Source organism: Balaenoptera physalus, assembly GCF_965194825.1.
Source record: "Balaenoptera physalus genome assembly, chromosome: 1".
NCBI classification, from domain to species: Eukaryota; Metazoa; Chordata; class Mammalia; order Artiodactyla; family Balaenopteridae; genus Balaenoptera; species Balaenoptera physalus.
The window spans coordinates 39,907,736-39,921,383 of record NC_138882.1 but is presented as its reverse complement, the minus strand read 5'-3'; the positions used below and the strand labels follow the sequence as shown (position 1 = coordinate 39,921,383).

At 43.0% G+C, this 13,648-nt stretch overlaps 1 protein-coding gene across 12 annotated transcripts in view; it reads right to left on the bottom strand.

Annotated features, from left to right (window-relative positions):
• Window positions 1-13,648, bottom strand: part of HHAT (hedgehog acyltransferase) — a 516,536-nt gene that overhangs the window by 292,888 nt on the left and 210,000 nt on the right. The window contains exon 10 of one of the 12 annotated variants that reach the window (XM_082464275.1): window positions 6,498-11,036. The exons of the other annotated variants lie outside the window; for them this stretch is intronic. Within the exon in view, the coding sequence (XP_082320401.1) occupies window positions 10,916-11,036 (121 nt within the window). The 3' untranslated portion in view covers window positions 6,498-10,915. Of the gene's footprint in view, window positions 1-6,497; window positions 11,037-13,648 lie in introns of those variants that run through there. 12 annotated transcript variants of the gene reach the window in all.

The following is a 13,648-nucleotide window of genomic DNA, read 5'->3' as shown; positions in this document are numbered from 1 at the left end:
CAGAAAAGAAGAAGTAAAGCTGTCCCTGTTTGCAGATGACATGATACTATATGTAGAGAATCCTAAAGATGCTACCAGAAAACTACTATAGGTAATCAATGAATTTCATCAAGTAGCAGGATACAAAATTAATGCACAGAAATCTCTTGCATTCCTATACACTAATGATGAAAAATCTGAAAGATAAATTAAGGAAACTCCCCCATTTACCACTGCAACAAAAAGAATAAAACACCTAGGAATAAACCTATCTAGGGAGACAAAAGACCTGTATGCAGAAAACTATAAGACACTGATGAAAGAAATTAAAGATTATACAAACAGATGGAGAGATATACCATGTTCTTGCATTGGAAGAATCAACATTGTGAAAATGACTATACTACCCAAAGCAATCTACAGATTCAGTGCAATCCCTATCAAATTACCAATGGCATTTTTTACAGAACTAGAACAAATCATCTTAAAATTTGTATGGAGACACAAAAGACCCCGAATAGCCAAAGCAGTCTTGAGGGAAAAAAATGGAGCTGGAGGAATCAGACTCCTTGACTTCAGAGTATACTACAAAGCTACAGTAGTCAAGACAGTATGGCACTGGCAAAAACCAGAAATATAGATCAATGGAACAAGATAGAAAGCCCAGAGATAAACCAATACACATACGGTCATCTTATCTTTGATAAAGGAGGCAAGAGTATACAATGGAGGAAAGACTGCCTCTTCAGTAAGTGGTGCTGGGAAAACTGGACAGTTACATGTAAAAGAATGAAATTAGAACACTCCTTAACATCATACACAAAAATAAACTCAATATGGATTAAAGACCTGTAAGGCCAGACACTATAAAACGCTCAGAGGAAAACATAGGCAGAACACTCTATGACATAAATCACAGCAAGATCCTTTTTGACCGACCTCCTAGAGAAATGGAAATAAGGTCAAAACTAAACAAATGGGACCTAATGAAACTTAAAAGCTTTTGCACAGCAAAGGAAACCATAAACAAGAAGAAAAGACAACCCTCAGAATGGGAGAAAATATTTGCAAATGAAGCCACTGACATAGGATTAATCTCCAAAATATACAAGCAGCTCATGCAGCTCAATATCAAAAGAACAAACAACCCAATCCAATAATGGGCAGAAGACCTAAATAGAAATTTCTCCAAAGAAGATATACAGATTGCCAACAAACACATGAAAGGATGCTCAACATCACTAATCATTAGAGAAATGCAAATCAAAACTACAGTGAGGTATCACCTCACGTAGGTCAGAATGGCCAACATCAAAAAGTCTACAAACAATAAATGCTGGAGGGGGTGTGGAGAAAAGGGAACCCTCTTGCACTGTTGCTGGGAATGTAAATTGATACAGCCACTATGGAGAACAGTATGGAGGTTCCTTAAAAAACTAAAAATAGAACTACCATACGACCCAGCAATCCCACTATTGGGCACATACCCTGAGAAAACCATAATTCAAAAAGAGTCATGTACCCCAATGTTCACTGCAGCACTATTTACAATAGCCAGGACATGGAAGCAACCTAAGTGTCCACTGACAGATGAATGGATAAAGAAAATGTGGCACATATATTAAAAAAAAAGAAAAATTTAATAATGGAGTAGGACTTCAAATGACTGTAGTTTCTCAAAATTTTTCTTCACCTGAAAAAGATAAAGGGAACAATCCTTTGCCTTTCATTTTGTTCTTTTTAAATATCTTTATTGGAGTATAACTGCTTTACAATGTTGTGTTAGTTTCTGTTGTACAACAAAGTGAATCGGCTGTAAGTATACATATATCCCCATATCCCCTCCCTCTTGAGCCTCCCTCCCATCCTCCCTATCCCACCCCTCTAGGTCGTCACAAAGCATCAAGCTGATGCCCCTGTGCTATGCAGCTGCTTCCCACTAGCCATCCATTTTACACTTGGTAGTGCATATATGTCAATGCCACTCTCTCACTTAGTCCCAGCTTCCCCTTCCCTCGCTGTGTCCTCAAGTCCGTTCTCTACAACTGCATCTCTATTCCTGTCCTGCCACTAGGTTCATCAGTACCGGTTTTTTTTAGATTCCATATATGTACGTTAACATACGGTATTTGTTGTTCTCTTTCTGACTTGCTTCACTCTGCATGGCAGACTCTAGGTCCATCCACCTCGTTACAAATAACTCAATTTTGTTCCTTTTTATGGCTGAGTAATATTCCATTGTATATATGTGCCACATCTTCTTTATCCATTCATCTGTCAATGGACACTTAGGTTGCTTCCATGTCCTGGCTATTGTAAATAGAGTTGCAATGAACATTGGGGTACATGACTCTTTTTGAATTATGGTTTTCTCAGGGTATATGCCCAGTAGTGGGATTGCTGGGTCATATGGTAGTTCTATTTTTAGTTTTTTAAGGAACCTCCATACTGTTCTCCATAGTGGCTGTATCAATTTACATTCCCAGCAACAGTGCAAGAGGCTTCCCTTTTCTCCACACCCTCTGCAGCATTTACTGTTTGCAGATTTTTTGATGATGGCCATTCTGACCTGCGTGAGGTGATACCTCATGGTTTTGATTCACATTTCTCTTATGATTAGTGATGCTGAGCATCTTTTCATGTGTTTTTTGGCCATCTGTATATCTTCTTTGGTGAAATGTCTATTCAGGTCTTCTGCCCATTTTTGGATTGGGTTGTTTGCTCTTTTGATATTGAGCTGCATGAGCTGCTTGTGTATTTGGGAGATTAATCCTTTGTAAACTGCTTCATTTGCAAATATTTTCTCCCATTCTGAGGGCAAATTACCAATGACATTTTTCACAGAACTAGAACAAAAAAATTTACAATTTGTATAGAAACACAGAAGACCCTGACGAGTGAAAGCAATTTTTTTAAAATATATTTTTCTTAACCATATTTGCTTATTTATTTATTTATTTATTTTTATTTTATGGCTGTGTTGGGTCTTCGTTTCTGTGCGAGGGCTTTCTCTAGTTGCAGCAAGTGGGGGCCACTCTTCATCGCGGTGCGCGGGCCTCTCACTATCGTGGCCTCTCTTGTTGCGGAGCACAGGCTCCAGATGCACAGGCTCAGTAATTGTGGCTCACGGGCCTAATTGCTCCACGGCATGTGGGATCTTCCCAGACCAGGGCTTGAACCCGTGTCCCCTGCATTGGCAGGCAGATTCTCAACCACTGCGCCACCAAGGAAGCCCCAAAGCAATCTTGAGAAAGAAAAACAGCTGGAGGAATCAGGCTCCCAGGCTTCAGACTATGCTACAAAGCTACAGTAATCAAGACAGTATGGTACTGGCACAAAAACATATCAATGGAATAGGACAGAAAGCCCAGAGGTAATCCCACACACATATGGCCATCTTGTCTTTGACAAAGGAGGCAAGAATATACAATGGAGAAAAGACAGCCTCTTCAATAAGTGGAGCTAGGAAAACTGGACAGCTACGTGTAAAAGAATGAAATTAGAACACTTCCTAACACCATACACAAAAATAAACTCAAAATGGATTAAAGACCTAAATATAAGGCCAGACACTATAAAACTCCTAGAGGAAAACATAGGCAGAACACTCTTTGACATAAATCACAGCAAGATCTTTTTTGACCCACCTCCTACAGTAATGGAAATAAAATGAAAAATAAACAAATGGGACCTAATGAAACTTAATAGCTTTTACACAGCAAAGGAAACCATAAAGAAGACTGAAAGACGACCCTCAGAATGTTCTCTGTCTTCTTAAACAAACAAGAGTCCAAGCTCCTTCTCAGGCAATGCACATGAAGAACATAACGAGGTGTCAGCACCCAGTCCATTTCCAATTTCTAATGGGTATTCTCTGATATGGCTCATCTTTCCTCAATCCATTTCCTTGCTCATCCAATCAACCAACCAATATGACACATTAAAATGACGATTTCCGATGTATTGGCAGGGCCCCTCCGTCTCCACTCTCACCTCCAGCAGAAATGCACCACTGCCAGTCCAATCCCACATCGCCCACTTCCTGCCTACCTAATTTATTACCATCAGAGTCTCCATATTGATGCAGAAATAGAGGTGCTTATGAAGGGAGGAGGAACACAACAACTGTATTGGGACAAAATACAACAGCTATGGACTGGCAGAGGGCAGTTCACTTTTCTGGTGGGGACAGACCACATGTTTCTAAACTGGTGGAACAGATACCAGGAGAGGGGCGAGGGCACTGCACAGCGCAGCATGCAGGAGCCACCGAGTTCCTTCTTCAGACCAGCTCCGTGTGCCATGTTAAAGGAAATTTCTCATTGATTCTGACAACAAGCTGAATTCCAGCCCTACTTTCCAGTATTTATTTTCATCTCTTCCAGTGTTTTCTAGACATCGTCATGGGTAAATGAGTGAGGCTGTATCAGAAGCCACAGGCAGACATCATTTTAAACTTGAAGCCCTTATAGCCACCTTTTCCACATCCTCTTTAGGTACAGTTCAAAACCAGACATGGTATTTTATTTTATAGAAGTTTCTCAACCAAGAGCAATTCTTCCCTCCCCACCCCACCCTCAGGGACATTTTGCACTGTCTGGAGACATTTTTGGTTGTCACAACTGAGGCTACTACTGGTATTTAGTGACTAGAGGCCAGAGATGTTGCTAAACATCTATGGTAGACAGGGCATCCTTCCACAACAAAGATGTTTCTGATCCAAAATGTCACTAGCATCAAGGTTGAGAAATCCTGCTTTATATTTTAGCAAGGGTCCAATTTAGACAGTAGCTCTTGTGGGAACTATTTGACAGAGGCCTTTGCTACTCTCCCGATCACCTGTATTAGCACCACATCCCTTATCTGAATGCCCCAGCTACATTAATTTTCTGTTCATTAGAATACACAAATCTTTCTCTAGCTGAAATGGGAAAGGACAGCTTTTGCCCTCTTCGGTCTTCCCATCAGATGATGCAGTGCAGGAGAGACACACAATCACTAAAAGCCCCCAGGCCACCAGCAGTAAAGTGGTGCCGAACCCAGCATGACTGGGGTAGACACACACAAAAACAGCAGACAGCTGGGTTCCCCAGTGGGAAACTGGGGCGAACTGGACACATTTTGTCTAATTAGACAAACGGTGTTGAAGGAGCACCGGAAAGACGCTCCGAAACTCATCCTCAGAATAGCAGCAGCAGCTGTGAACCAACAGGAGTTGGAGCCTCTGGGCTGCATGGGTGGCGGATGGCGTGGGTCCGTGTGCGGGAATGGGCTACATTTATACAGATGTCTCAGCGCCTTCAGATAGGTGTCTGTATACTGAACAGCAGTGGCTTCAGTGAGTACCTGACGAAAGCTCTAAAAGTATTTTCCCCAGTTAAAGGGAAGAAAACATTTTTAAAAAACTCTGCCACTTTAAGACAACCAGACCAGTTACCCACCAGCACTCCGATGGCCAGGGTGAGGCACGGCTGGATGTAACACGCCAGTACTCCAGGCCTCTCTGCAGCAGCTCTCTGAGTCAAGGAGCTGGCTGCTGGCTGAGTAATTGCTGGAATTAGCCCACTGCCAAGATGCTCTTTCGGGCTCTGTAATTCAGAACCGCGGGGGGTAATGCTACTGGTTGCGACGCTCTTAGCATATTTGCATGTTTTCTGTGGTTGTCACTTCGGTTTGATCTGGAACATCGTTTATTTTGTGTCTTTGTTTTTGGCTCTTGGAAATACACCCGTGGGTATGCTAGACACAGGGATTCTCCCCACCTCCAAAAAAAAAAAAATCAACCAAAACCTTTGCTGTATTTCCCATGCAGATGCAGCATAAGGAGATACAGACACTCACACACATCAGCAAGAGCATCCCTCAAAGTAGCTTCTGTTATAAAAGGCCAGTCCAGGTCTGACGTCTGATGTGTGGACAGAGCTTTCTGTACACGAAGCTGACTGGCTTCCCTCTCCTGCTCTTCTCCCTCCCCCAACCACAGGGATTCCAGCCGATGTCCAGAGAATCATCAGCTACGAAACATCGATTATTTTTATATATCTGTTTCTCTTAGATCCTTGAAAGCAGGGCACATTTTTTCCACCTCAGAAAACAACAAGAGGCAACCGACTGCCATGTTACCCAGTCCCCTGTCCCCACAAGATTACAACCCAGTGGGTTAGAACAACGGGCTGGTAATTAACCTTAACGATATTTTACAAGGGTACCAAGTTCTTCTGCATAGATCATCTAACCCAGTCCTCCCCAGGGTGAGGATGGGCGGGGGGGCCGTTCCACCATTCAAGACATTTATATTAAACAAAGTGCTGTACTAGATGCCATGGGTTTTTCAAACACTCAAGAAAAAGCTGAAGGGAGGAAGACCCACCCAACTATATTTAAAAAAATGATAGAAAGAAAATAAATAGTCTAGGATAAACAACAAGTTCCTAATGTATAGCACAGGGAACTATATTCAATATCCTGTGATAAACCATAATGGAAAAGAATATAAAAGAAGAATGTATATATGTGTGTAACTGAGTCACTTTCCTGTACAGTAGAAATTAACACAACATTGTAAATCAACTATACTCCAAAATTTTAAAAAATAGAAAAAAAAAAAAAGGAAGAAAATAAATAGATTTGGCTCAGCAAAGAGAGTAGAAAACCAAGTCCCATCATTCAGTTATAAATATTGTCCTTAGGAATTTGTCCAATTCCCCAGACTTCCCACTAGGACGCTCTTCCTTCCATATTCCACAACAACTGGGAAAGCTTAAGCACTGGCATTTCTAACCGTCTTAATCTTCCTGACTATGTCATAAATTTGCTTTCCTTCTGCAACTAGACCACAGGAAATGTAAGCAGTTGCTTACTCTTCTGTCCCCTCACTGGCCTTAATGTACTCTGCATACAGTAGGAGCTCTGTGCATGGTGCTGAATAAAACAGAAAATCTAGTATCTTTAACTCCAGTCTGGGACCTCAAGGAGACCAGAGTTCTTGAATGGCTCAGGTGCTCACAGGAATTTGTCCACTTTCACCAAGGCACAGAATCCTACAATTACATATGGTCAGAGCTAGAAGAGGCCTTTTAAATCATAAGGTATTTTACAGACGAGTAACTGATGTCCAGAAACGTAAAGTGACTTTCCCAAGACCATGAAATGAATGGAAAAGCCAGGACTAGAATCGCAGGCCTCTAAAGCATCAGATGTGAGTAAAAAATGTCACAGAACCTAGAGATAAAATGAGGAACCTCTCCCCTCTGCCTACCCTGATAGAACAGAAGGAGACAGTATATATTTGCATCCCATCCCAACTGAATAATTTGCTTGTGTAATCAGATGCACTTCCTCGGCTAAATGCTTTCCAGTTCACTATTTGGCTTAAAAAATGATTAAAAGGTTCAAAAATAATTATCTATTTCTATTTCCAAAATGGATTTTACTGCAATAGACTCTGTATTAATAAACACATACAAATGTCACTCTATGAAAAACATATTGTCTGCAAATAACCTTTCAATTAGAAACAGACGCTGTGGCTTCCAGCATCTAAAGTGTTTTTAATTGAAATGGCCTGGTTGCAACTGAAATCAGGCTGGAGGCAAATTCTTTCTACTCAGGCTCTGTTCTGAAGGTCTGACCTTCCCTTGGGATTTTATGTTACTACTCTCAAGCACCCGGGATGCACACACAGCCCGCCAGTCCAGAACGTGCTCCTGAATCTCTCCTTTCAATACAGATCATCCCGTCCTTGCCAGTAAGCAGTGTCCACACTGACTTAGGAGGAGGAAAGGAAACTGTTCTGGTTGCAGTCTATGTGGATAGTTCTCACTGGATCCAAATTCAACAAATGTGGACCGAATGCCTATTACGTGTTAGACCCTGTGAGAAGTACTTCACGCGAGCTTTCTCTCCTTACCCTTGAAGCAGATCAGATCGTAGACAGAAGGATGAGAAGTCAACAACAGTAGCCATCATTTAGGGAACTGCCCCGAGTATTTCACATGCATTAACACATTTAAGGCAGTATCCTTATTATCTCCATTTTACAAATGATCAAACCAGGGCTCAGACCTAGCACATGGGAGAGGAGAGATTCATATCCAGGTGTGTCTGTCCACAGCCTGTGTCTCTAACTTCTATGCCAGGCCATATCTCTTGCCTTCAGCAATAAGACAGTCGACTCTTCTCCTGGGGTTCCTCCTCTTAAATAATGCTGGGGATCCTTTATCCCACAGTCCCTTTATCTACAGGCCAAGGGTCTTCCATATTTTCAGGTTTACGGAACACTTTCAAATACACTCTCATCTACTATAGCACATGTTTCCCTAAATACCATAGTACATATGTCATTGGTAAATAGGAGAACAACGTCCATACAAAACACAAATTATGTCGGTTTATATGTATTTTTTTCTTAGCTTGTTAATACTCAGCCCCAAGTAAAAGCATCTGAACACAAAGCTCACAGACAGAGCTGATTACATTACTGTACCAGGTACCCATTCATCCCGCCCCTTTTTCCTATTAGCCTAGTAGAGCCACAGACTCTGCTCTGTCACAGACAGACATAAAGCATAGTTCTCAAAGATGCAGTGTAAAAGAACATCACAAAACAAGGATCCAGAGCCATCCAGCTCAGTCATCACTCAAATCTGTGTAAAGCCTACAAGTACTTTTCCCCACCTCCCTCTAACCTTGCCTTCAGAACTCAGCAGTCTCTATCCCCCTTCCATCAAGGTACTGTCACATTTTAAGGTAAAGGCTGATACTGCCTAGAATATTTATTTCCTAGTAATTCAGTGTGACTTTCCACTTGAGCTGATATCCTTATTAGGATTGTTATTGTTTTTCTTAGTGTTCTGGATGGAGTTTCACAGATTTGGGGTGATCTATCCAACTCTATTTTTCCGTAAGTCCTGTTATCTTTTTGTGTGCCATTTTATATAACCTGGGATTTTTCAAGTTTGTATGCCTCGCATTACAGCAGAAACACCTTGAATTGGCAGCACAACCAAAAGGATGAAATTGTGTCCAGTTTCCTCAAGATTCCCATGGTCTCTGGTCAGCACTGAGTTGCTGTGAGAACAGAGCTGCCTTGGCCATGTCCATTTATATAGTCTCCCATACCATTCAGAGTTTTTAGTTGTAAACAACAGAATGCACTCTAGATAACTGAAGCAGAATAGAAATTTCTTAAGGACATTAGGTCACAGAACATCTGGGCGGACCAGTGAATCAGGCTGGGAGATGACTGATTCACCAGACAGGCCCTGCAGGCCCTACTGCAGATGCTACTACCACCCTCTGCAGAAACACTTCGGTGGGATGCCTCTCCTGACTGCCTTCTGAATCAGTTACCCCTTTGATGCATCTGACTGGCAGAGCCTGTAATATATTCTGGCACTAGCCGCCAGGGAGACGCAGAAAGTGACTTTTTGACTTGTACTGTGAGGAGGTAGAGTTCAGAAGGCCAGACATCTCCCAAAGCCAGAAGGATGTTCAAAAGGTACTTACTGAGTAGCCAGAGTATGGAGCAAATGTCCACTCTACTTAGGAAGCAAATTTTACCCAACTCTTGGCAAACACTGATCTCCTGGTACTAGGCTGGTGCCCTACCAAGCTCCTCCCCCATAGCAAGTCGACCCCTTTCCTCACAGGTGTACTTGCTTCGATGTTCTGTCTGATGTCCACCAACTCAACAGCACGTATCAACCTCATTACAACAGACCTTGATCTTGTATGTTGACTAACATTTGGAAACATCCCCAAGGTTCCAAGGCTGCACTTATTAACAGGTCATGTTCAAAGGAGTAACATATTCCCACGAGCACACCAGGATTTTGACAATCCCCCAAAACGAATGATGGAGAAGAAAATCGCTACACTGACTCACAGCATCATACCTCCTCCCTGGTACATCAGCAACTCCTCATTCCCACAGACTGCAGGGTATGCCCAACTCCCAGCTCGCTGATTGTTCCGTCACACATTCTTCTCATTTGGGTAGAGGTTTTCTGAATGCAAATGAATCTTCTCTAATTAATACAAAAGTTTTCATCATTTTAAGTGTTGGTATTATTAGTATTATTGACATATTAGTGATAAAGATCTTCCCACTCTAGTACATTAATTAATAGGCTACACTATGCCTTTTCTACTGAAGGATTTTTCCCTTCCGTACATCAATTCCATTGTCTAAGTGAGGACTTCAGATATGTTAGGATACATGTGCGTAAGTAATTTCTAACTACAGCTACACTTTCCCGGCAAACTCCTTAGTCACCCATTTCCAAGTTACTGCTTAGAATCTGAGCCTGACTTTGATTAATTTTTTAAAATTTTTTATTGAAGTATAGTTGTGTTAATGGTGTGTTAAGTTCTGCTGTACAGCAAAGTGACTCAGTTATACACACATGTACATTCTTTTTTATATTCTTTTCCATTATGGTTTATCACAGGATACTGAATATAGTTCCCTGTGCTATACAGTAGGACCTTGTTGTTTATCCATCCTATATATAATAGTTTGCCTCTGCTAATCCCAAACTCCCAGTCCATCCGTCCCTCACTCCCCCTCCCCCTTGGCAACCACAAGTCTGTACTCTATGTGTGTCTGTTTCTGTTTCACAGATAGGTTCATTTGTGCCATATTTCAGATTCCACATATAAGTGATATCATATGGTATTTGTCTTTCTCTTTCTGACTTACTTCACTTAGTATGATAATCTCTAGTTGCATCCCTGTTGCTACAAATGGCATTATTTCATTCTTTTTTATGGCTGAGTAATATTCCATTGTATAAATGTACCACATCTTCTTTATCCATTCCTCTGTTGATGGACAGTTAGGTTGTTTCCCTGCCTGACTTTGATCTTTCAAACAGCATTCAGTGGAGCTTATTTTAACAAACACATATCAACACTTCCCCCCCCCCCCCCCCAGTTAACGGTCCTGTCTCAGGAGATGTTGACAGACAAAAATGACATCACAAATGGTCCTCATGGAGCTCATTGCCTCTCTGGGGAAACAGGAAGTGCGCCACGATGATGTGGTGGGGTAAGAGCTGTGAGGAAAAAGAAATCACAAGAGGCTGTGGATACATGTTGGAGAGCAAGGAGGCAACTCTGAAGAGGTGATGGATGGCCTGTGACTGAAGGGTTGAGTAGGAAACAGCCTGGAAGCAAAGGGGAAGGGGAAGAACATTCGGGAGAGGATATAAAAGCCAAAGAGAGCATCGCCGGTTAGGGCGACACTGTTCGGCGTGACTATGGCTGATGCCAGGGCAGCAGGAGGGAAAGTGGCGGGAGCTGAGGCAGGGTCAGACCTTCATAGGGCTTGTATGACCTGATGAGGAGAAAGCTTCAGGCGGATTTCAACAGATGACAGGACCCAACCTACTTTTTGAGGCATCTGTGGCAGCAGAGGGTGGATTTGAGGAGGGTGAGGTGAGAGGCACGGACGCACACAGAGGCTAAGGTAGTCATTCTCACCATCCAAGGACTTGAATCAATGCAGAGGAGAGCGAGGAGGAGGGCATACAGTTCAAAAGTAAAAACAACAACAACAAACAGCACTCAAGACCTTTCATGGCCTGATCCAGGACAACCTCCCAGCCTCCGTGTGCCCCCGTCACTCTGCGCTTCAACCACTAGGACCTTTCTGTCCTTCCCCCTGGAATGCACCCTGCTCTTTGAGGATACTTTTCCCTCCACCTCAGCATTGCCTCCTGGGGAGCCTTCCCCCCGGGAAGCTCCTGTTCCACTCCTGGGTCAAGTGTCCTACGCACTTGTAGGACCATGTGTCTCCTTCTTGGCATTACTGGCTACTATACTTGTCCACATACATGTATGATCTCCCACAGACAGCTCTCTGCTCCCAAACCCTAAGCTCCATGAGAGTAGGAGCCATGTCTCTATTTGCTTACTACTGTGTTCTAGCCCACAGTAGATACTAAAATGATCTGATGATAAATGAGTGGATCCCTGCATTTAGAATGATTGATCTCACCCATGTGGTATTGATTTGCTTGATTTAACTCATGTTTTTGAAGTGCCTGACTTTCCTCCTAAAAGCAGCATTTCACAAATGGGGAAACGGCAACCGTGATATGAAAAAACTTGCTAGTCAAGTCACGTTGCTAGTAAGTGCCAGAGCCGGCTTGGGTTTGGGCTACAGCCAACTCCACCTGTTCACGTCCATCCTGTGGACACACCACCTGTTGCCAGATGCTCAAAGGAAAATGGAGGAGAAGGCAAGCTCACGGAGCTTACATGTCAATCATCAAACTGAAGAGAAAGCACCATCCTAGATTTCTCTTTAAAAAAAAAAAATTGGTGTTGCCATTCAGTCTGCTATCACCCCCAGCAGATGAACAAGGAGTCAAGTGAAGTATAATGATGGTGACAACAATGAACAATTATTAAGTGCTTACTCCATGCTGAGTGCTATTTTAAGCACTTTAAATATATCAATGTCACCTAATCCTCAAAAAACGCCCATGAATTAGGTATTTTTACTAATACTCATTGTATAGATGAGGAAAGTCAAGCACAGAGCTGTCAAGTTGGTCATAGAATCAACAGTGATGCAACCGGCATTCAAACCCAGGCAGCCCAACACCGGAGCCTGAACCCCAAACCACCAACCGTGACCTTCAAGACGGCAGGGCGCCCCAGGGGGAGCACCTAACTCCTCCAGGGGAGCCAGCAAGGGCTCTGAAAGAGAGGTGACCTCTGGCCCCAGTGCTGAGAAGGCCTATAGGGGAAGAGGGAAGCAAACACGCACAAAAAGAAAGAAGAAAATGAAGGAGCGAGTCTTGTTCAGGGAACAGAAAGAAGTTACTGCGGCTGCTCATGGGGCTAAGAGTTAAGTCTGGAAAAGGCAGTCGAATGCATGGCTGTGGAGGGAGGAAAATGGCTGATTAAAACTGCCTGTTGTTGGTTTGCCTGTAAACTGTGTTTCGATTCAATGGCTGGACGGAGGGGACAGGCGGAATGAGGAAGAAAGTCAAGGTGAGGTTCACAGCAGAAGGGAAGCGGAAGATGAGGGGCCTCGGTTACGGGGCCCACAGTACAAATGAGGAAAACAGGGCACGTTCGGTTAATACTTAACAGGAGGAACTGACAGAACTCAGGGACCAAAATGGGGGATGTGAAGGGTGGCGACGAAGGGCATTTCCAGACCGACCCCAAGGTTTCTGCATTGGTTAATATGGGTGGGGAGCCATCCCTAAGATGGGGGGAGAGAGGGATGGGACAAAGGGGAGGTTGGGGGGGGGAAGAGTAGATAAGGAGTTCCTTTTGGGGCAAGCTGAACGGCTAATAGATGGATGTTGATCTTTCACCTAAGCAGGCAGAAATACAATTGCACACCCAGCATCTCTACAAAGGAAGTAGACACGTGGCATTATCATGTAGAACAGTGTTAGCCAAGAGAACGTTTGTGATGATGGAAATGTTCTCTATCTGCCTTGTCCAAGATGACAGCCAGCAGCTACACGTGGCTACTGAGCACTTAAAATGTGGCTAGTGCAACTAAGGAACAACAAAATTTGTAATTTTGTCGGACTTTAAACCATTTAAACTTAAATAGCCACAGGTGGCTAGTAGCTGCTGTATTAAAGAGCACAGATCTGGACAACAGAAGCGGCTCTCTAATAATAAAAACACCAAAGCT